Genomic DNA, 24786 nt, shown 5'->3' with positions numbered 1-24786 from the left:
CAACTTAAAGTCAATTAACAAGCCAAATGTAAAGGCAATTAACAAACACTGGGACCTAATGAAGGTAGGCAAGTCAGACATGCTGGTTCCTACCACTTAGTCATTGTCTGTTTTAAAGCAAAGTAAGTCTCAGTTTCTTCAGCTGTAAAATGAGAATAACATTTCAATTTATTGTTATTTAATTCTTACAACTTAGTATATATATAAAGCACTTAGTGTTGCAGAAAGTAAACATTCAATAAATGTCAACACCATAAATTCTAGTTGATGATTTTATAAGGCTGACCATCCATAATACAAAAATCGGATCCAAAATCTTTTGTGTGTGTAGTACTGGAGATTGAACCTAAGGGCTTTCTACCTCCAAGTTATACCAACAAACCTGTTTATTATTATTATTTTTTTTTTTTTTTGGAAACAAGGTCTCCCTAAATTACTGAGGGCCTCCCTAAGTTGCTGAGACTGGCTTCAAACCTGCGATCTTCCTGTCTCGGCCTCCCACAAATGGGGATTGTAGGTGTGCCCACCATGCCTGGCCTGAAACTTTTTGAGCACAGATATGATACTCAAAAAATTTTGGATTTTGCCCGGGTATGGTGGCATGTGCCTATAATCTCAGCAACTCAGGAAGCTGAGGGCATAAGGATCATAAATTTGAGTTCATCCTGGGCAATTTAGCAAGGCCCTGTCTCAAAATAAAAAGTAAAAAGGGGTTTGGATGTAGTTAAGTGGTACCGTGCTCTTGGGTTCAATCCCTAGTACCACCAGAAAAAACTTTTATGTGAATTTTGCAGCATTTCAGACTTTGGATTTTTCAATAAGAGATGTTCAATTGGTAAGGTCTATGCAAATATTCTCAAATCTGAAAAACTCCAAAGTCTAAAATACTTCTGGTCCCAAGCATTTTAGATTTTGGCCTACAGTAATAATGTTAGTAGCATTTGCCAACTTATGTGGTATTTTTGTCTCAGAAAAAAGTCAGACTACAGATCAGAAAATATGATGTTTTTAGGACTTTTTAAAAACTTCTTAAGTGTAATGAAATGCTCTATTAGCAAGACGTTTAACTGGAGATTACAAGTGTGGTTTCTTTCTTCTTTAGCAACAGAACCTCACAATTGCTTTGCCATTTGGGCAGAAGCAGATCTTCGTGACTGTGAGGCACTGAGTTCGGCTGCCCTTAGTTACGCCAGTAGAGAGCACACGCAGAGCAAACAGGCCCTACTGTCCTGAGACACGGGTTAGCAGGACCCTTTGTGCACTGAATGGCTAAGGTGCCTCGCTTCTGGAGAGAGAGGAGGATTGGGTTTGTCAGTGAAACGATTCTAAAAAACACCCTCAACCAGTCCTATTTGGACGGGCGTGCACACTGGGAAATGGCTGCCTGAGTAAACTGAAGGAGTTGATTGTTGAGCTCTGTAACTTAGAAACCCCGATTTAGAGCATCCTTGAAAGAACTTGGTATTAAGGGAATAGATTCATCCCCCGCCCAAAAAAAAGTGCTGATTCTGCAAGGATCTGGACCACTTTGAAGCACCATTGCAGTAGGTTGTTCGGGGACTAGGTTTCCACCTAGCAATTCGTGGAACAGTGAGAAACAACAGTATTGGTGGACCAGTCAGAACCATGTTCCCTTTATACCTCGGATCACAGAAGGATTGGCCCCTAGAGGTACAGGATAGTTAGTATTTAACCATGGGAGAATGAGTTCCCTCAAAAGGAGAGTACTGCGCTATATGCTATGGAGGTATACGGGGGTCAGATCAATTAATTGAAAGTTAAATCAGAGGTATGACTATATTTGAACCTTGTTTGTGCAAAAGTTTGTCAATTATATAAACTTTCAGTTTCCCCCATATCTATTAAGGTTGCTACCCCCAAAAGCCTCTTTATAAAGATGAACAATGATTAACAATTTTTTAAACACTTAAAAGGTAAAGGTCCCTTAGGTTTTATTTTAAGCAACACAGAAAGAATGTAAATATGGGGGACACTGTTTAACGTCCAGCAGCAAGGCTCATAGGGGACAAAAATCCCCTGGAATACAGTGGGTGGGAGAAATCCAGTTCCCGCAGCCTGCCACAAAGGAAGAAAAGCAGGCACATGGAGAGGTGTGGGCCCAAGAAGAAACCTGGGACTGAGCATGTCCATAACTTCACCTGAGAAGTACAAACTTAGATTTGTGTCTGCATACTAATGCAAAAAGGACAAAATTCCTAGAGGATGGTGTTCAGAGATACTGCCGCCTACCACGGCACATGGCCAATCCCACTATTCTCCATTCTCTCAATATTCTCTCCGCTCTCGCTTGTACCCTGTGTTGGGCCTTTGCTCGTTTTCTGTCCGCCTCCGATTGCTCCTTGTTACATCTACACACATTCTACTACTGCTCTAACACAGTGCTAATCCTTCTCCTGCTTAAAACATTGTGTAGTGGGCAAAACCAAAGCATCTGTATGGCACTCCGTGCCCCCTGCGGCCGACTCCGGGGCTTACCCCGTTCATCTCCCGCCCTTCTCTTCTCCGCCACATCCTGAGTGAGCACATCTCGGCGACAGTCCTCCTCTGTGTCCTGTTCCCTTCCCACCTGTCCCACTTCTGTATGTCTAAAGGCCTTTCCCGCCTTCAAAACAGGCCAAATGCTGCCTCCCCGATGAATTTAGCTCTGGTTTTTCCAGCTAATAAAAGTAATGTTCCTGCTTCTTAGTTTCCTTAACATTTTATCTTTATATTTGTAATATGGTTAATTTTTTACTTGGTATTACAGCTTTTATATGATTCTTAGTGCCCTTACTAGATCAGAAGTTCCTTTAGAATAACACCCATTTTCTCATTTATGTTTTATTTCTCACAAGGTTTATTAAAGTACTTGTACGTTGGGTGTTCTTGACAATGTTTCTATGTCACATTGGGTTATAAAAGGACATAACCATTTGTTCAATATTTTATGCAACAAATCTGTGTGGTTTTGTTTGTATTTTTGTCTTCACTATTGTACACAATTTTATACAATAAACACTGAAGCCAAAAAAGTACTTACACATAAATATAGTGTTAGATATCAAGAAAATAAATAATATATATTAAATAAATAAATACCTTGATACCAAATACTATATATATATATATATATATATATATATATATATATATATCTGCAGATGGAGAGAGCCTCTGAGAAAGAAGATAAAAGATCTTTTAATAACAAAATGTTAAAATACCAAACTGGCTGAATAAAATAAAACAAATAGTAGGTTTAGGGACAGCATAACATGTTTGTTCAACAGTAATATGAACTCATTGTGACATCTTGTTCACAAAAGACACCAATAGCTGGGGGAAAAGATGTGTTATTTTTCCATTCATTTAACTACAGCTGATATCTAGTAAATAATTAAACGACCAACAGGGCAAATTATGCCCAGTATCAAATGGAGGCTTTAAGACAGAAATGCGCTGAAAAGCACAGAGCTTTTCAGCCAATACTAGATGTATATTACTTTCACTTAAATGGTTTACTCAGTATCTTTTTCTAAACAAATTCCTCTCTAATCATTTAATAACATTCAAACTTAGTATAACTTGTGTTTCCTTGAACTTAACATGATACCTGGCTTGATGTGCTTAATATGCCTTCTAAGACACAAATCATTTGACATTGTACAAACATTTATAAAAAAAATGAATTATGGCAGTATAAAGATTAAGATGAGTTACCTACTTTTGCCTGATATTATCTCCCCTTAAAAATTCCACTTTCAAGGAAAAAATACTGAAGTGTAAAAAAGAGCAATTTAAGCCTGAGAATGTTATAACTGCAGGAATAACAATTGGTGTACAGAATAAAGTTATTATTAAAATAAAATTAAAGATATAAGGCTTTGTTTTATTTTCCTATGAACTAGCATAAGAGTATGTTATATTCTTTTTTCTTAGCCAGCATAGTGGAAAATGGTTGTAATCCCAGTATCTGGGAAGATGAGACAGGAAGATCACAAGTTCAAAGCTAGCCTCAGTAACTTAGTGAGACCCTGTTTCAAAGTAAAACAAAAAAAAAGAAAAAGGCTGGGGATATAGCTTAGTGGTAGAGTTCAATCTTCAGTAGCATAAAAACAAACAAAGAAAAAACTTTTTTTTTTGTGGTACTGGGGGGGGGGTGGAATCCAGGGGCTTTTCTACCTCCGGACTATACTCTCAGAACTATTTTTTACTTTATTTGGAAACCAGGTCTCTCTAAGTTGCTGAGAACCTCACTTAGTAGCTGAGGCTGGCTTTGAACCTGTGCAATCTTCCTGTCTCAGCCTCTCAAGCACTGGGATTACAAGCATGAGCCACCACACCAGGCTTGATCTTCCAGAATTTTGGACAAAGTAATATATACAAGTTTGCACACACAGCTATTATTCCCAAGTATTATAAAACAGAAGATTTTTAATTTTTTTAAATTTTTTGTGATACTAGGACCCAAAGGCTTTTTACCTCTGAGCTATACTCACAAACCTATTTTTTTATATTTTATTTGGAAACAGGGTCTCACTAAGTTGCTGAGAGCCTCACTAAGTAGCTGAGGCTGGCCTCAAACCTGTGTGATCCTCCTGTCTCAGCCCCCCAAGCGCGGGGATTACAAGTGTGTGCCGCCACGCCCAGTTTAAAACAGAAGATTTTCAGAGCCCTAAATGAATGTGAGCCTTAGAGGTGTTTTGTGATCTTTCTATTTGAAATTTCTTTTTTTTTCTCTTTCTCTTTCTCTCTTTCTTTCTTTCTTTCTTTCTTTCTTTCTTTCTTTTTTCTTTCTTTCTTTTTTGGTACTGGAGATGGAACCCAAGGGCTTTCTACCTCTGGGCTACACTCCCAGACCTATTTTATACTTTTTATTTGGAAACAGGGTCTCACTAAGTTGCTGAGAACCTCACTAAATAGCTGAAGCTGGCTTCGAACCTGTGCAATCCTCCTGTCTCAGCCTCCCAAGTACTGGGATTATAAGCATGCACCACCATGCCTGGCTTGAAATTTATTTTCATACTGGTTTACTTCATAAGTAAAATTTACCTTCTATCTTGGAGCATAGACCCATGATTAAAAATGCAACATAGTAAATATTTCAAAATATACCATATACAACATAGTAAATATTTCAAAATACATCTTATAGCAGCAACCATAGGTTTTATAGGAAAAGATACTTGAGCATTACAGAAATTCTTTATTATCTTAATAAGGCAGTCTAAAATGATGCATCTTGTACACTAACCTATCATTTTATTAAAAATATCTCAAACCGGGCATGGTGATACACACTTGTAATCCCAGTACTTGAGAGGGTGAGACAGGAGGATCATGCAGATTCGAAATCAGCCTCAGCTACTTAGTGAGGCTTTTAGCAACTTAGTGAGACCCTGTTTCCAAATAAAGTATAAAATAGGTCTTGGAGTGTATACCAGAAGTAGAATGCCCCTTGGTTCCATCCCTAGCAATAATAATAATATATCAAATCAGTCTATAATTACCTATATATAAAGTCAGACCTGACGATATATATATATATATATATATATATATATATATATATATTTTTTTTTTTTTTTTTTTTTTTTTTTTTTTTTTTTGGTGGTACTGGGGATGGAACCCAGGGGCCTTCTACCTCCGGGCTACAATCCAAGACCTATTTTATATATTTTTTTTAATTTGGAAAGAGGGTCTCTTAAGCCAGCGGAGGCTGGCTTCGAACCTGCGCAATCTTCCTGTCTCAGCTTCTCAAGTGCAGGGATTACAAGTGTGCCCCACCACGCCCGGCCAAACCTGACAATATTTTAAATATTATATGAAAAGATTCAGGCTTTCACTAGGCATACTGTGTTTTGAGAAAAAAAATTATTCATTCATTTGTTAATATGTCAATAAATGAAACAAGAAAACATTATGTGTTCCAAAAGCAAAAACAAAAAGTTCAGATATTATAGACCAACTCTTTCCAATTATCCAGGTCAGAACACCGTGGTGCCATGGGGGACGGCCATCTGTCAGTACATAAAGGACTTGTGTTTGCACACAAAGGCCTTGTTCAACCCACATCTGGCTCCCGCGGCCACAATCTACCCTCGTATGGAACTCCCACTGGACGACATGGACATAAAGAACAGGGAAATGAATTTTTTAAAAGCCAGTTGTTTGTTCCATTGACTTTCAATGTGTGAGAAAACTAGGATGGAAATGACTCCAATTTTATTTTTTAAAGAAAACAAGAAGGTCAAGACAGAAGAGAATTTGAGTAGGTGTTTAGAGATCATATTTCTTGTCTCCTTGTATATTTTTGGGAAATTCACTTGGATTTTTATGAGTTTTTCTCTTGATAAGGTCTTATCTCTCTGCCTCCCCTAAATCACACCCTATAAGGCACATTTCAGTTCCATCCTCCTCTGGAAGACCTCTCCTTGTTTTTTAAGTTTACCCTTGCTCTATTACTCCTCTAAACAACTCTACTTACAGGTTAAGCATATATTTAAGAGCTATTTTGTTTTGTGTCCTAGTTATTTGTAGCCTTTAGTTTTTCAAAGATTATGTTTCTTGACAAGAGTGAACACAATATTGTTTTTACTCCAAAGTGCCCAATACAAAAAGAAGGCAATATAACACATATTGCAAATGATATTTGTTTATCAAAGGGCTGATCCTCTCATGCTCCAAATTTCTACTAAGCCAAATTTGTATTAGCAATTATCAGGAAGAGTTATTTACCTCCCTACAGGGTCAGGGTCTTATTACCAGAAGATAACTGGAAGATATACCTAGAAAATAAGTAGTGGTCTAAGTCACAGCGTCAGAGTTTCCTACAATACTCACTCTTTGCTTAATACCTGTTTTTTGTTTTTGTTTTTGTTTTTGTTGTTTGTTTGGGTGGGTGGGTGGGTGGTGCTGGAGTTGCCGGAAACCCTTCTACCTCTGGGCTACACTCGCAGACCTATTTTCACATTTTTATTTGGAAACAGGGTCTCCTAAGCCAGAGCGCACGGCTGGCTTCGAAACTGCGCGATCTTCCTGTCTCTGCCTCCCAAGCGCGGGAATTACAAGCGTGCGCCACCACGCCCGGCTTAGTACCTGGGTTTTAAGAAAGGCTGTACCACAGCATAGTGGATGGGAGTATATATTCTAGATCTACATTACAAATATTTTAGTTTTAACTCTTTTTTGTGTGTGTATGCGTGGTACTGAGGATTAAACCCAGAGGCATTCTACCTCCAACCTATGCACCCCAGCCCTATTTTATTTTTATTTTGAAACGTGGTCTTGTCAGGTTGCTGAGAGAGTCTGTCTCATTACTTGCTGAAACTGTCTTCAAACCTGCCATCCTTCTGTATCATCCTCTCAAGTACTGGGAATACAGGGAAGCACCACCATGCCCGAATCAGTCTTAACTCTTTTACTTACTGGCTATCACCGAGTAAATAAGGCAGACTACATCACTGCACTTGTTTTCCTGAACAAATGAGAATAACAAAAGCAGTGCCTGTCTCTCATGGCAGCTATGATGCTTACATGAAGCAATAACTACAAAGTGCTCAGGATATGTCCTAGCATGTGTTCAATTAATTTTAGCTATTATTATTATGAAATATAGAATTTCCAATTTTAAAATAGTGTAATAGAGGGGTTTTTTTTGTTTTTTTGTTTTTTTGTTTTTTTGTTTTTTTGGTGGTACTGGGGTTCCTGGAAGCCCTTCTTCCTCCGGGCTACACTCCCAGACCTATTTTATATTTTTGAAACAGGGTCTCTTACGCCAGCACGGCTGGCTTCGAACCTGCGCGATCCTCCTGTCTCCGCCTCCCAAGCGCGGGGATTACAAGCGTGCGCCACCACGCCCGGCTGTAATAGAGTTTTTATGAACATAAAAGAAAAGAAAACCATTTGGGTGACAGCCGGGCGTGGTGGCGCACGCTTGTAATCCTTGCGCTTGGGAGGCTGAAACAGGAGGATTGCTCAGGTTCAAAGCCAGCCTCAGCTGGCTTAAGAGACCCTGTTTCCAAATAAAATATAAAATAGGTCTGGGAGTGTAGCCTGGAGGTAGAAGGACCCTGGGTTCCATCCCCAGTACCACCACCAAAAAAAAAACAAAAACAAAAACATTTGGGTGTGGTGGCATGCACCTGTAGGCCTAGCACCTGGGAAACAGAGGCAGGAGAATTGCTTAAGCCCAGGAGATTAAGACCAGCCTGGTAAACATTTGAGACCTCATCAAACCAAAAATAAGTAAATAAATACACCAGATTTAACTCCTAGGGAGTTATGAAACTGATTCCATGTACTTGTCACAGGTAAATGGACACATACACATGCACACCTAAATTGTCAAATAAATCCTTCAAGTTAGATATATAATCCTGTTTTACAGATGAAACCACTGAGGCTCGGCGAGGACAAGTAGCTTACCCAAGTTGTTAATCTAATTACTGAGCTATTACCCAGTTAGTAAGTGGCTAAACCCAGACCGGAACCCAAGTCTACCCATTCCAGAGTCCACTGCCCTTCTCCTGTGCGGCACACTACCTGCTGTCACGGTTTGGGTCTGCGATGTATCAGAGGTCAATGTCATCGTGTTCAGAGCTGGGGCTTTGGGGACTTAATGGGTCACGAGGGCTCTGGTCTCTAATCCACTGATGGATTCAAAGCTGAGTGGACTGTTGAGAAGTGGTGGGAACTCGAGGAGGTGAGGCCTAGTTGAAGGGAGAAGTCCTTGGGGGCACGCATTGGGGACCACATCTTGTCCACATCCATCCCCCTTCCCACCTCCTCCCTGGCTAACCTGAGCCTCAGAGCAGTTTTCTTTCACGACACCTTCCACCGTGATGTTCCCCCTCACCTCAGGCCCAAAGCAATAGAGCCAGCCAAGGGTGGACTGGAGCCTCTGAAACTGTAAGCCAAAATAAATCTCTCCTCCTCAAAGTTGATTGTCCCAGGTATTTTGTCACAGTAACAGAAGGCTGACTTTTACCCACCCACACATAATTTATAGTGGAGCAGAACACAGAGGCATTTCCTCAGAATTCACCCATATGTTCTTGCAAAGCACGTAGCCTACAGCTTTCCATGTCTGCTCTAGTCTCATGTCAACTTAACTTCATTTCTGGTTCAAATAAATGCAGAACTTAATCATTTTACAGAATCCACAGAGCTCCTATCCCTTCCTTGTGAAAACTTTCTGTAAGTATAGGCTTTTGGACAACTTTTGTGATGTACTGCTTGGTCTAATAAATTGTTCGACTGTTTTTTTTTTTTTTGCCAAAATAAGATTTTATTTTGAAAGTCATTTGAAAGACACTGAATAGAGAAAACCTAGGAGTCAACGGATGTAGATTCCAACTTCATTTCTTTCCGAGTTCCACCAATGGTCTTTGTCTTGCCCCAAAGTTACTTTCTTTGGTAATTCCTATATTTGGTTTCCTGGAGAAGAGATCTTTTCCCATAAGCCATCTTTATTCTTTTTGTAGAGGAGAGCTTTATTTCCAGGAAACAGCGTGTTCGTTGGAGATGGTTATTTTTTTTAAAAAATCAAGGTAGACCTAATGTGTTCAACAAAGTGCGGGGGCTCAGCCAAAGGTGAAGTGGAAAGGTTCTCTAATATTTGTTTACCATCTTGCTGCAACCAGAAATCCACATGTGGATGTTCGACATTTTTAAGTAATATTTTTAAAAATTTATTCTGCAGTAACCCAAACAAAAGTAATCATTTATCACAAAATGTAATATTCCAATCCTTGAGGCCAAAGACAAACAAGAAATAGTACAAGTAAGAGAAAGCTTGTGATCCTAGTACTTGGGAGGCTGAGATAGGAGGATCACAGGTTTATGGCCAACCTCAGCAACTTAGTGAGGCCTTCTGTAACTTAGTGAGACTCTGTTTCAAAATAAAGAATCAAGTGGTGTTGGGGTTGCCGCTCATAGGTCAAATTCCCCTGAATATGGTGGAGGCTGAGTGAGGATTGCAGGTTTGAGGACACCTTCAGAAACCCATGAGCAATATACTCAGCAACCTAGTACCACCCTGTTTCAAAATAAATAAATAAAAGGGGGTAGGGTGTAGCTAAGAGGGTGAAAGCCCTTGGGTTTAATCCCAATACCAAGGAAGGAATGAAGGAAGGATCATTGGAAGAGAAGAAACTGAGAGGCCAAAGTATTGTTAGAATTATCTATAGATAATGCATTCATCCAGAACTGTGACAGGTGTAGCGTCAGAGAGACAAGAGTAAGTTGTGTGTAAGAAATAAGGGGTGGTGCCCAAGAGTGATAACAGCAACAAGGAGGTAGAACAGCTGCCATGAACTTCAGAGACGGGGCTTTTAGGAAGGAGGAAGGGAGAGCACTCTTGGAGTGATACGAGGTATAAGGTAGCTATTCCAACTCCAGTCCCAAAAGTGAGAGGAGTAAGAGAGAGCAAATAGCCATTACTTGTATGGGCTGCAGAGGAAGTACGGTTTTACCAGATTTCACTAAAAGAAGATGTAAAAGGTTTGATAAATCAACATACTTTGATATTGTACAGATAATATAAACTTATGTGTGCTCACATTAATAAAGAAACCAACTAAGGATAACAGAACCTAGCAGGTACACACAGAAAATGGTCCACAGACAGCAGGTAATGATATGGGTATCTTTTACCTCCTGTTAAGCATCAATCATTCATTGCTGAAAATACAACATCCTTTTTGTTTTGTTTTGTTTTGTTGGTGGTACTGGGGTTCCTGGAAACCCTTCTACCTCCGGGCTACACTCCCAGACCTATTTTTATACTTTTTAATTTGGAAACAGGGTCTCTTAAGCCAGCGTGGCTGGCTTCGAACCTACATGATCCTCCTGTCTCCACCTCCCAAGTGCGGGGATCACAGGCGTGCACCACCATGTCCGGCTGAAAATACAACATTCTATATGTGATGCTAATAAAGGATCTATTATCCACCATTCCTGATTTAAAAAAAAATACAATCAAAACGACTGGAGCTGGAGGAGAAGCTCAGTGTTAGAGCACATGCTTAGCATGCACAAGGCCCGGGTTTGATCCCCAACACCAAACAAAAACAAAACTAACCAAGCTACTACAGTGAACTAAGACATAGTCAAGAACCCTACAAATGTAACAAACTTCTGGATTAGGATGTAAAATTTTTAAATATCACTTCCATATCAAGAGTAATTTCTAAGTCTATCAACAGCTACATCTTATTGTTGCTATTTGGTGTGGCTTTCAAATTGTCTACATGTGATTCAGATTCCACCAATTATAACTAGAATTTAACACAGATTTCTCACACATCATTTTATTTAAAATGTATTATATGGCTTTTTTGTAAGTCTTGGCCATAAACATAATTTTATCTAATCATCAGCCAAAAAATATTGAACAATAAATAATTTAGAGATTTTTGGATTTTAAGTGCCAAGCAGCTTTGTTTTAGGAAAAACATTAACTGTAAAGTCATTCTTTGTACTTGTATATTACATTTGTTCAATCAGACTGAATGTCAACTTTAGTGTACAAAATGGGGCAAATTAACTATCCCTTCCAAACATCAGAATTTTCATATTCAAAGTAGGAAAATAATAGTGCTCTCCTCAAGGAGTTTCCATGAAGATTAAATGAGATAAGCAGTTGGCACAGCACCCTGGCATACAGTACATGCTCAAAAATTAGTACTTTATCTGTTCTTATTATTTTTGTTATATCTAGCAATTGTAGCTTACAAATATTTATATATACATTATTTTGTCTTATCCTTAAGAAAAAACTAAGCAAGAGGAAGGACATGGATTATTTCCATTTCACAAATTAAAAGATTAAGATGCTTAAAAGAAGTAACTTGCCTAAAGTTACTTTGTTACCTAGCAAAACCCACCATGATTAGATATAAGCCACTATATAAACCAAAGGTTGTCAAACTTCCAGGTTAGGATGGAACATTTTTTTTACTTAAAAGACCATATAAGCCAAGGATGGTAGTATACATCTGTAATCCCAATACCTGGGAGGCTAAGACAGAAGAATCAAAAGTTCCTGGCCAGTTTCAGTAACTTAAGCTCATCACAACTTACTGAGACCCTATTCCAAAAAAGAACAGCTGTAAGTATACCTCAGAGGTAGAATGCCCCTGGATTCAATCTCTAGTACTACACCCACATAAAAAATACCATGTAGTAAATATTCTAGGTTTGCAGGCCATGTGGTTTCTATTGCAACTAGACAATTTTGCTACTACAGCACAAAAACAGCCATATGCAATTCATAAACAAATGGGTGGGGCTATGTTCCATAGGCTAAAACAGGCTATGGGCTGCTTTGGGTTCAGGAGCTATGTATGATTTATAGATCCCTGCCCTAGACCTTTAAATTACTAGTCCAAGGTACTTACTTTTCTAGTACTTTATTTACTTCTCTATTTTCAGGATAGCATTTAAGCATTAAACTTTTAATAACATTAACTGTCAGAGGAAAATAAGTCAAAAATAATTTGTAGCCGGGCATGGTGGCACATGCTTGTAATCCTAGTACTTGGGAAGCTGAGACAGGAGGATAGCAGGTTCAAAGCCAGCCTTGAAGCCGGGCGTAGTGGCGTACATTTGTAATCCCTGCACTTGGGAGGCTGAGACAGGAGGATCACACAGGTTCAAAGCCAACCTCAGCTACTTAGTGAGGCTCTTAGTAACTTAGTGAGACCCTTTTTTCAAATAAAAATATAAAACAGGTCTGGGAGTATAGTCCGGAGGTAAAAAGCCCCGGGTTCCACCCCCAGTACCACCAAAAAAAAAAAAAAAAAAAAAAGCCAGCCTTGACAGTTTAGGAAGTCCCTCTGCAACTTAATGAGACCCTATTTCCAAATAAGAAATAAAATCAGGCTGCAGGGTTAGCTTGGAGATAAAATGCCTCTGTGTTCAATTTCCAGTGCCACAAATAATAGTAATAGTAAAATAATAATAATAATTTTCTAAAGAGGGTGTACCTTGGAGGTAGAATGCCTGTGGGTTCCATCCCCAGTTTTGCAAAAAAAAAAAACCAAATAAATAGAGAGATTATCAAATTTCTCATTAAAAATGCTGCGTGGTGCGGTGGTAAAGATACTGGATTTAAGCCAGGGTTGGAAGTGCACCTGAAGTCTCAGTCCTGGGAAGGCTGAGACAGGAAGACAAGCCTCAGCAATTTAGTGAGTTCCCCAGCAACTTAGAGACTCTGTTTCAAACTAAAAGATGAACTAGAGATGTGAGTGTAGCTCAGATGTAGAATGCCCCTGCGTTCTTTACCTAGTACCCAAAACAAAACAAACAAACAAAAGGCACTGGACTTAGAATAGGAATGCCTAATTTGGAATTCTTTCTTTGCCACTTACTATCTTTGTGACCTAGTAACCCAAATATGAAGAATTACTGTGAAGACAAAAAACTATTTTTAAAAACCAAGCATCATAAAATCTTAATTATTATTTCATTTGAAATTATAAACTTCGTAATTAGGTTCATTCCCATATTTTAATAAAAAGCACATAATTTTATGCAATAATACAATGTGATTTATAAGGGATTTAAAATACCTATTGCTGAAATATAAAGCACTTTTTTTTGCCAAGCAGCTAAAGGTTCCTTAAAAATATTCCCTCATGGTTAGGCCGGTGCTGGGGCCAGTGAGGCCAGGATCAGAGCCTACCGTGAGGCAAGACTGGTGCTGGGGCCTTGGAGGCCAGGATCGGAGTCTGCCAAGGGGTTAGGCCAGTGCCGGGGCCAGCAAGGCCGGGATCGGAGCCTGCCGTGAGGCAAGGCCGCTACTGGGGCCTCTGAGGCCAGGATCGGAGCCAGCTGAGGGGTTAGGCTGGTATTGGGACCAGCGAGACCAGAATCGGGGCTTCCCATGAGGCAAGGCCGCTGCTTGAGCCAGCGAGGTCTGGATCAGTCCACCGGGTAGCCAGGCCACTACGTGGGCCGTCAAGAGTGGGATTGGTACTTGCAACACGGCATGCACAGAGAAATATCGTAGAAAATAAAAATCAGATGCTTCCCCTAATCAGCAATAACAAGGAGGAAAGGGGCAACAGGAAGAGGTCGAGCTATAGAAAGGGCCCTATAGTGAAGCAACTAAGGTGACCAATCAGAGGGTATGGAATAGGGGAGGATGGAGCCTCTTTAAAACGCAAGAAATACATAAACAAATGTATCAAAGTTAATCACCAAACAAACATGGGATCAAGGGAGGGAGAAGGAATGGGATGGGGGCTGGATGAGGGCTAATTGGATGATGTGTGCTTGTATATCCTCTCAAGTCTTGTACTCCAATGTGATTGATATATGACTACAATGCACCAATTAAAAAATTAAATTAAATTAAATTTTAAAAAATAGCTACAAACTATAAAAAATATATATATTCCCTCATTTGCCGGGCGTGGTGGCGCACGCTTGTAATCCCTGCGCTTGGGAGGCTGAGACAGAAGGATAGTGCGGGTTCAAAGCCAGCCTCAGCTACTTAGTGAGGCTTTCGGCAACTTAGTAAGACCCTGCTTCCAAATAAAATATAAAAAAGATCTGGGAGTATAACCCAGAGGTAGAAAGCCTCTGGGTTCCAGCCCCAGTACCACACACACACAAAAAAAATTCCCTCATTTAAGCCAAAAATATTCTTTAAGATTAAAACAAACAAGAATTTACTAAGCAATGTGTGCTAGGCATTTGACATAGGTCAACTCATTTAACCCTCACAATAGCCTTGAGAGAAACTGAGTCAGTGGCATGAAATGGCTTTGTGAGAGGCAGATGCCCCTAAGCGGCAGCGGCTTTGGTTTCACACCCAGGTTACACTAGTGAGTGTCTCACTCAAGGCCAAAGACTCCTGATCCTATGCAGAGGCAGGCAAACCTCCGGTTACAAGGCAGGATTCCACTAGGTTAAGCCAACTCCAAAAAACACATTATTTTAAAGGTAATTTAATCGGGTTTTGGCCTCAAAGACATATTGGTATATAGGGTAAAGCCAGTCTATTTGCCACTAGTTTTAAAAAGTGAATAGAACCAAGTTAAACCTTAGATGTTCAAATCTTGAGTGTGTGTGTGTGTGTGTGTGTGTGTGTGTGTGTGTGTGTTGCCGAAGCTGGGACCCAGGGCTCTTCCTCTGAGCTCTATCCTCAGCCCTATTGTTTATTTTTTATTTTTGAACAGGGTCTCACTAAGTTGCAGAGGCCCTCACTAAGCAGCTGAGGCAGGACATGAACCTGTGATGCTCCTGTCTCAGCCCCCCAAGTTCTACCGCGCCCAGCTAAAACCTAGAATTTTGATAGGAGAAAAAAAATAAACCAGAGAACAAGTGTCCTTAAACTCCAGTCACCTATTAATAAATATAACAAGAATATTTAACTATTAAACATAGGGACTATTTTCATTGGAAATAGTTAAAAATCCTTACAGGAAGCAGATTCCTTCTTCAACACACTGTTTCATGAAATTCAGAGAACTCATCACAAAGCAAAACCGGTGTCCCAGATACTTTTGAAGAACTAAATCAGTAAACTAGAAAGTTTAAATCTTTATATCAAATATGACATACTAAGTAAAGGAATAAGAATGTACACATATTCTATAAACGGCTAACCACCCTTACCCCTTTACTTAAACTAGACAGGAGTTTAAGCTCCTTGAGAACAGGAAGTTTTTTTCCCTCTTGCTAAAATAAAATGCACTTCACCTCCACTCTGCTGCTTACCTGTTGCAGAGGATGCCCAGGGCCCCCTGCGGACTGCAGTGGCATGGCAGGCAGAGCCCGGACGTGAGGTTCAGGTAAAAGCCCTCCACGCAGGCTTCACAGCGAAGACCCTGATAGCCTCGCCGACACTCACACTGCCCTGTGGTCTGATTGCAGTGCTTCTCGTCCAGGCTGCCAACCCTGGAGCAGTTACAGGCATACTCTGAAAAGCAAAGAAGGGAAGAGACCTATTTAATGCCTTCTTTTCTTTTTTTTTCTTTTTTTTTTTTTTTTTTTGGTGGTACTGGGGATGGAAGCCTTCTACCACCGGGCTATACTCTCAGACCTATTTTATATTTATTTGGAAACAGGGTCTCTTAACCCAGCAAGGCTGGCTTCGAACCTGCGCGATCCTCCTGTCTCCGCCTCCCAAGCGCGGGGATTACAAGCGTGAGCCACCACGCCTGGCATGCCTTCTTTTTTTATATACTTTTATTGGTGCATTATAGTCTCACAAAATAATATAGGTCACAGTGGTAGTGACACCCATGCACACCACGTGGCGGGCTTTCCCCCAGCGGCCCCTCCATGCGGGGCGTTGGGGCTGGCACTGGTATTCTCACATATGTCGGTAATGCGGGTGGAAGTGATTCCTTCACTGACCCTCCCTCCCTCTCCCCTAGACCGCCCTGGCTCCACGGGAGCTTCTCCTCCACTATCTGAGGTCCCTTTGCTCCCTCGATTACTCTCTAGATTACTCCCTAGCCTCCACGTGTGAGAGAAAACATATGACCCTTCACTTTCTGTGAAATCAACTCTAGTTTTTCATAAGAAATGTTCATGACAAATTTCTAGGAGGAGACAAAATTGACTCTAGTTCTAATTTACTTTCTGTACTGTTCATTTAAGTCAGGGAATGTATACAGCCGAGTACATAAAATTATGTGTGGTTCATAATTATAAAACTACATTCTCCTCTTCCTTTCTAGTATTTGTTCTGTCTTATCCCTCCTGTCCTACACCCCCAGTGTGTGTGTGTGTGTGTGTGTGTGTGTGTGTGTGTGTGTGTGTAGTTTTTCTGAATTGGAAGCCGTGTGTGTGTGTGTGTGTGTGTGTGTGTAGTTTTTCTGAATTGGAAGCCTCCAACCCTCCAATGGCAGGCTTATCTGTACGGTCCTGTGAATCTGCTGGAAATGACATGTTAAACAATAACTAATCCCATTATATAGCGGCAAAGGCCTTAGGCTCAGATGATTAACTCTGGTAATATCTACAAGGTCATACAAGATCGTGTCATAGCTAAAATCATAAGCTAATATGTTCCACTTAGGAATAAAGTATTGGAGGGTTATGTGAGAAAATGATCAATAGTAAATCCAGAGAAAGAGCTACAGGTTCATTCTGATTAGTGAGTAAAAAGTAATAGCAAGCCGGGCGTGGTGGCGCACACTTGTAATCCCCGCGTTTGGGAGGCGGAGACAGGAGGACTGCGCAGGTTCGAAGCCAGCCGTGCTGGCTTAGGAGACCCTGTTTCCAAATAAAAAAAATATAAAAATAGGCGTTGGGAGTATAGCCTGGAGAAGGGTTTCCAGGAACCCCAGTACCACGCACACAAAAAAAGTAACAGCAATTTGATTTAAATTTGTCTTTCCCAAATTTAAAGATTTAGAAAAAATTTATTTAGGTATATTTCAAATAGTTCTTTTGATAAAAATAATTTAGAAGCCCTTAGTTTTATTCTTGAATACAAGGATTTACTAAAGGTCAGTTAGAGTTTGCTTTTTGGTAGTACGTCTATTACCCGTTTTATCCAAAGCAAAGTATTTTTAAGCAGGTGTGGTGATGCAGACCTGTAATCCCAGTACTTAGGAGGCTGAGAAGAATCATAGGTTCAAGGTCAGCTCTAGTAATTTAGCAAGACCCAATTTTAAAAATGAAAAAGAGCGGGGCATGGTGGCACACACTTATAATCCCAGCATTTGGGAGGCTGAGACAGGAGGTTCAAGGACAGCGTCAGCTACTTAGTGAGGCCCTTTACAACTCAGTGAGACCCAGTTTCAAAGTAAAGAATAAAAAATAGGGCTGGAGGTATAGCTTCAAGGTAGAATGCCCTTGGGCTCTATTCCTAGTACAGGAAAAAATAAAAAATAAATGAAAAGGACTGGGATGGCCAGGTGGGGTGGTACACACCTGTAATCCCAGTACTTGGGAGGCTGGGACAGATGGATCACAAGTTCTAGGACAGCCTCAGCAAATAGTGAGACTCTTAGCAATCTATTGGGATCCTGATTCAAAAAAAATAAAATTGAATGCCCCTGGGTTCCATCCATGATATCAATCAATCAATAAATAAATACATAGGACTGGGTATTGCTCAGAGGAAAATCATCCCCCCTCATGGAGTTCAATCCCTAATACAAAGAAAGAAAGATGGAAAGAAAGAACAAGAAAGAAAGAAAGAAAGAAAGAAAGAAAGAAAGAAAGAAAGAAAGAAAAGGAGAGAGAAAGGGAATCAAAGTATTTTTTTTTTTTTTGGTGGTACTGGGGTTCCTGGAAGCCCTTCTACCTCCGGGCTACGCTCCCAGACCTATTTTATATTTTTGAAACAGGGTCTCTTATGCCAGCGCGGCTGGCTTCCAACCTGCGCGATCCTCCTGTCTCCGCCTCCCAAGCGCGGGGATTACAAGCGTGCGCCACCACGCCCGGCGGGAATCAAAGTATTTTCAACATAGTAAGGACGTTCAAAAAGACGCAGTTAAATTCAACTGCCGATAAAATAAAACATTGTATATACTACAGGAATAGGCCTCCACTCAAAATAGCAATAAATTAGACTAAAAAGCCCAGAGAAATCTATGATACCAATTATACTCATGAATAGGTAAAGCACTAAAGAAAATGGTATTATACTGATAGAAAGTTAGCTTGTAATAATATTTAATGTTATTTTTTATTATTTTTAAAGAGTTACTAGATAACCACAAATTCAGAGTCTTACACACAAGGTTATAAAGAAGTTTGCTTTTCTGTACTAGAAAAAGAAAGTAAGCTTCAAAAAAAATTTTTGTGCGGTATTGGGGATTGAACCCAGTGATGTTCTACCTCTGAGCTATACCCCCAGCCCTTTTTATTTTTATTGTTACTTTTTTGTTTTGATTTTTGCAGTTAATTTATTTTGAAACCGGGTCTTGCCAGCTTGCTGAGTCTTGCTAAATTGCTGAGGCTGGTCTTGAACCTGACATCCTCCTGTCTCAGCCTCCCATGTACTGAGATTACAAGCATGTACCACATACTGAGCCTCAAAATGTGTCATATAATCACATGCAGCACAAAGTGTTCCACAAAGAAACTCCCACGTGGACAACTCTCTGCCTCCCAGGCTTCAGCAGTTCCTTCCCTGTGGCGTCAGTTTATTCCCCTGCCCTTCACACTTCCTTTAGTTTGTAAGTGTAACAAACGAATGCATAGATGTTTGTAGATGATTTATTTTATGCATATTTCAAGCTTGGGTGGTGAATTACAAAACCCAAAGGAAAGTTCAGATTTCTTGAGCCCCAAGTATATGAAAGGAATGAGTTTCCCATCACAATCAAGATTCTTAATTCGAGGTTTGGGGGTGTAGCTCAGTGCTAGAGCAATTGCCTAGCACTGTGAGGCCCTGGTTTGATCCCCAGCACGCGCGCACTCACACACACGCACACACACACACACGCGCGCGCGCACACACACACACACACACACACACACTCTTACAGAGCTACATAAGCATAACATTTCTTTGACAGAGTTGCATGTTTTCACATAGTATCTACTTTCTGGGTATGCATGCATAGTGGGTTTTGTATATAATGAAGCCATGTTCGGTGGCTTTTGAACCTGCCAACGATAACTTCATGGCAAGACCTTCGCTCCACCAAAAATGAACAGAATGTTTAAAATAACATTTTTCTTTTGGAATATGGCAGAAATTCAACATACATCCAACTCCTCCTGTTGGACCAGTTTCATCTCAAGTTAAACTAAGCAATAATGCTGATGTGGGCAGAATTCGCTCATAAAAAAATTAAAATATTTTTAAATGTATTAAAGGCTGTGAGTTTATTCTATTACTTCCTTATTAACAGATTATTTTCATTTGAAAACTGAATCAATGTTTTTAATGAAATATATATGCACATATATATGTACTGAATATATATGTATACTAAGTGTGTGTATATATACTTACATACTTGTGTGTGTGTGTGTGTGTGCGTGTGTGTGTGTGTGTGTGTATGCTAAGGATTGAACTCAGGGTATGACCCCCCACCCTTTTTATTTTTTATTTTGAAACAAGGTCTCATTAAATTGCTGAGGCTGGCCTTGAACCTGCAATTCTCCTGTCTCTGTCTTCCAAGTACTGGGAAGGCATGTACCATCATTAATTAGCATTATTTATTTATTTATTTTTTTGCAGATCTTGCAGGGGCATTTTTTTTTTTTTTTTTTTTTTTTTTTTTTTGCAGGGGCATTCGATCTCCGAGCTACACCCCCTGCCCTATTTTTTTATTCTTTATTTTGAAACCGGGTTTCACTGTGTTGCGGAGTGCCTCACTAAGTAGCTGGGGCTGTCTGCGAACCCAATCCTCTGGTCTCAGACTCCCAAATGCTGGGATTACAAACTGCGCCACCACGCCGAGCTTAATTAGCATTTTTTAAAAAGAAAGCAATTACTCTATAAATTCAGTATTTTTGTTTCAGTAAAGTTCAAATGAATAAATCTTCAGTATTAACCAAGTTCATTCGTTACTTATTATTTCTACTAAGTAAATCCAATTATCTTTCTTCCCCTCTGACAGACTCTTGTTAGTCCTATCTCTGAACCTTTGCTCATCCTCTGTATTTGAAATGTTCTCTCTTCTTTACATATTCAAGCCTATTTTCTATGTTTTTGTTTTGTTTTGCGGGTCTGGGGACGGAACCCAGGGACATTCGACCTCTGAGCTACACCCCCTTATTTTTTATTCTTTTTTTTAAAACAGGGTCTCACAGCCAGGTGTAATCCCCGCGCTTGGGAGGCGGACACAGGAGGATCACGCTGGTTCGGAGCCAGCCTCGCTGGCTTAAGAGACCCTGTTTCCAAATTAAAAATATATATATAAAATAGGTCTGGGAGTGTAGCCCGGAGGCAGAAGGGCTTCCAGGAACCCCAGTACCACAAAAAAATAAATAAATAAAAGAAATTTAAAAAATAAAAAAATAAAACAGGGTCTCACTTAATTGCAGAGGTCCTCACTAAGTAGCTGAGGCTGTCCGCGAACCGTAATCCTCCAGTCCCAGCCTCTCGAATACTGGGATTACAAGCTTGTGCCACCAAGCCCGGCTTTAGCCTATTCTCTATTTTAAGAAACTGAAACTCATTCCACCATAATCTCCAACTTTATTGCTCCTACTGTGAAACATACCAACACCTACTATCTGTAAATCTCATGAAAATAATGTGAAGAGGCAATAAAGCAAAACAGGTAGATGGCTAAAGTTGATAATCCTGCTCTCACTTCATAACCTTGGGCAAGTTAGTTAACCTCCTTGCGTTTTAATTTTCTCATTTATACACAGGACATAATAATAGTGCCTATAACACTCAACCCTGAAAGTGGGGTTTGCAAGCACTGCAATAATTAATATAACAGCTAGAATAAGGTAGGAAGCGATACACAATAAAATAACATCAATGTAATTCAGATGCTGGATGCAGAGGCCATAGATCTGTTACATCCCGAAGACAAGAGCTAAGCCTTTGGAATGGGCTTATTACCATGGCACCTCTGGACACTCTGGAAAACAGAATCAGTGCCTTGTTATACAGAATTCCAGTTGTAAGTCTCATGATAGAAAAGAAGAGGACACCCTATATATGCTGAGTTTTGTACATTACTAATACATGTGCCTACAAGCACCGTGATGAAAACAGAAGGACTGAGAATGTGGTTTCAGGGAGGAAAAGAAATGAGCATTTATTAAGTATTCACTGTTGGTCCTAATCATCCTAACAGTAGCAAGATGAATGGTGAATATTTTCGCAAGAGGCACCACCCTAGTTGCAGGAAGGCAGCTGACAGATCAAGTCAGGGATGCACTATGTGTTAGTATTTCTCCCCAAAAGGACCCAAAAGGAAGTGAGAGCAAAGCACAGCACGTGCCAGAGAACATGGGCATCTTCTTGCTCAAAGCTCAACATCTGAGGCTCTATTCCATGATCAACCTCAAATTAAAAGACCCAAGTTAAATGAAGTATGAATAACTGTAATAAAATGTAAAATACTCTGAGCATTCACTGAATTATGCCGAGGTAATTTGTTAGCTTGTAAGTAAAGTAACATCTCAGACAATTCTCAATTCTAGACACTTAAATAGAACCAGATAGGAGTTAACATAGAAACAATGTAACCCCCTTAGCAAAACACTGGCAAAAGGAAAAGGAAGGAAGGGAATTTCACTTGATAGAAGTGATGAGAAAAGAGCTGGGGATGATGGCGCACGCTTGTAATCCCAGTACTTGGGGGGCTGAGCCAGGAGGATCCTGGGTTCACAGATGGCCTCAGGCACTTAGTGAGGCCCTCCGCAACTTAGTGAAACTTGTGCTTGTAGGCACATGTATTAATAATGTATAAAACTCAGCATATCTCAAAATAATGAATGAAAAATAGGGCTTGGGGTATAACTCAGAGGTAGAATGCCCCTGGGTTCCATCCCCAGCACTAAAAAAAAAAAAAAGTAATAAGAAAAGCTTATAGGCAAAGACAACCAAGGCAGTGCTGACTTTTAATAAGGTGGAATCACAGACACTAGAACACAGAACACAAATAAGTCGGCAGTGTGGATATTAACAGGAATAAAAAAAATATGAAGAGGACACCAAGAGCTAGTCCCAGATGGCATGCATGAAATGCCAAAAAACTCCTTCAGTCGCGTAGGAGCAATCATGTGATAAACTCTTTGTTAAATAAATAGCAAGTTACCTTCCAATACCCTAGAGTTCTTGGGAAAACTCTTTACAGAAATAATTTAGAGATAGTAAATGTTCAGAGAGAGACCTGGACATGCTGGCACACACCTGTAGTCCCAGTACCTGGAAGGCTTGAGACAAGAAGATCACACGTTTGAGGTCAATACATGGTAACTTAGTAAGACTTTTCAAAAGAAAAAAGGGCTGGGGATGTAGCTCAGTAGTAGAATTCCCCTGGATTCAATCCCCAGTACAGAAAAAAAAAAAAAAGTCAGAGATAACACAATATTTGGCAAGTTTTTTTGTTGTTTACTGGCTTCTGAAGAGCAATAAAATACAGTGATATAGTGATTTGAACCCTGAAGAATGAAAACTAAAATCTGGCACTAAATAAGCAATTGAAAACAAAAATATGAAAGTCTAAGGGCTGGAACTGTGGCTCAGTGGTAGTGTGCACTTGCCTAGCGTGTGCAAATGTGCACGGCCCGGAAGTTGATTCCCAGAACTTAAAGGAGGGGGAATAAAAGAAAAATATCTCTAAAAATCTTTAAAGAAAAGAAAATTTCCCCCACAACTTGGGAAGCTAAGACAGGAGTATCGCACGGTTTGAGAATAGCCTCAGAAAGTAGTGAGATTCTCATTAACCTAGTGAGACCCTATTTCAAAATAAAAATAAGGCTAGGGTGTAGAATGCTCTTGGTTCAATCCCCAGTACCATAAAAAATTATCATTATTATTATTACAAGGACTGGTAGAGAGTTCATCTATCATATATAAGCCCCTGATCTCTTAGTGCTCTAGAGCTCTGATAAATATTTTTTTCGGAATACTGGCCACTCAAATTCTAAGTACAAAAGAGACTGCAGAGTTATCAGAATTAGAACCATATCCTGACTTGCAAAAGCAGATAGAAGTAGTTCTGCTCTCTACAAGAGCACACACTGAATAGAAATCAAGGAAAAACTATACATTAAAAGGCAGTGAGCAAGCCGGGCATGGTGGTGCACGCTTGTAATCCCGGCGCTTGGGAGGCTGAGACAGGAGGATCGCACAGGTTCGAAGCCAGCCTCAGCTACTTAGTGAGGCTCTCAGCAACTTAGTGAGACCCTGTTTCCAAATCAAATATAAAATAGGTCTGGGAGTATAGCCCGGAGGTAGAAAGCCTCTGGGTTCCACCCCCAGTACCACAAAAAAAAAAAAAAAAAAAAAAGGCAGTGAGCAGCCTGGGGGGAGAGCTCAGTGGTACTGTGGATGCTTAGTAAGCAGGAGGCCCTGGGTTCAATCCCCACCACCACATGAACAAAAAACAACAACAAAATGCAGCAATGAGAACCATTTATGAGAACGGATAAAACAAACAGAAAAACCCTGAAATCCCAACTGCTGGCAAGGAAGCAGAACAACTGGAACTTTCATTTTTCGGTACTGGGGATTGAACTCAGGGGCACTCTACCTCCAAGTCAAATACCCAGCCTTAATTTATTTTTTATTTTGAAACAGGGTCTCACAAGTTGTTGAGGGTCTCATGCCTTGAACCTGTGATTCTCCTGTTTCAGCCTCTCAAGTACTAGGGTCAGAGGCATACGCTACCACATCAGGCTACAACTGGGATTTTTCAAAAGTAACTTGTGGCCAGGAACGGTGGTGCATGAGTGTAATCCCAGTACTTGGGAGGCTGAGACAGGAGAATTTCAGTCCTCAGAAACTTAGTGAGACCCTTGGCAACTAGTGAGACCATGTTTCAAAATTTAAGAAAGGTTGGGGATGTAACTTGTAGGTAGAGCACTCCTGGGTTCAATTCCCAGAACAACAACAACAAAAAAAAAACTTGTGTAAGTATAAACACTCTGAAAAATAATTTGACAAACTTTTAAAACGTTAACTATACCTTTACCATAAGACTTAATAATTCCATTCCTGGCACTTACCCAAGTACAGCCACATGATGATAGCAATTAAAAAGGAATACATCCTTGGCATGCAAGAAAATGGATGAATCTCAAATATCTTATGCTAAATAAAAGAAGCCAGAACAAAAAAAAGCTAGATTATATTATTCCATTTATAAGACATTTTAGACAAGTCAAAACTAT

At 40.0% G+C, this 24786-nt stretch overlaps 1 protein-coding gene across 1 annotated transcript in view; it reads right to left on the bottom strand.

The window, feature by feature from the left end:
- Positions 1-24786, bottom strand: part of MEGF9 (multiple EGF like domains 9) — a gene marked incomplete at both ends in the record, with an annotated part of 110935 nt that overhangs the window by 36189 nt on the left and 49960 nt on the right. The window contains one exon of the mRNA XM_080709513.1: positions 15727-15928. Coding sequence (XP_080565639.1) covers positions 15727-15928 — 202 coding nt within the window. The remainder of the gene's footprint in view (positions 1-15726; positions 15929-24786) is intronic.

Source organism: Muscardinus avellanarius (assembly GCF_963383645.1).
Source record: "Muscardinus avellanarius genome assembly, chromosome: 13".
Lineage (NCBI taxonomy): Eukaryota > Metazoa > Chordata > Mammalia > Rodentia > Gliridae > Muscardinus > Muscardinus avellanarius.
The sequence above is the reverse complement of the archived record's forward strand: the minus strand, read 5'-3'. Positions and strand labels throughout refer to the sequence as shown.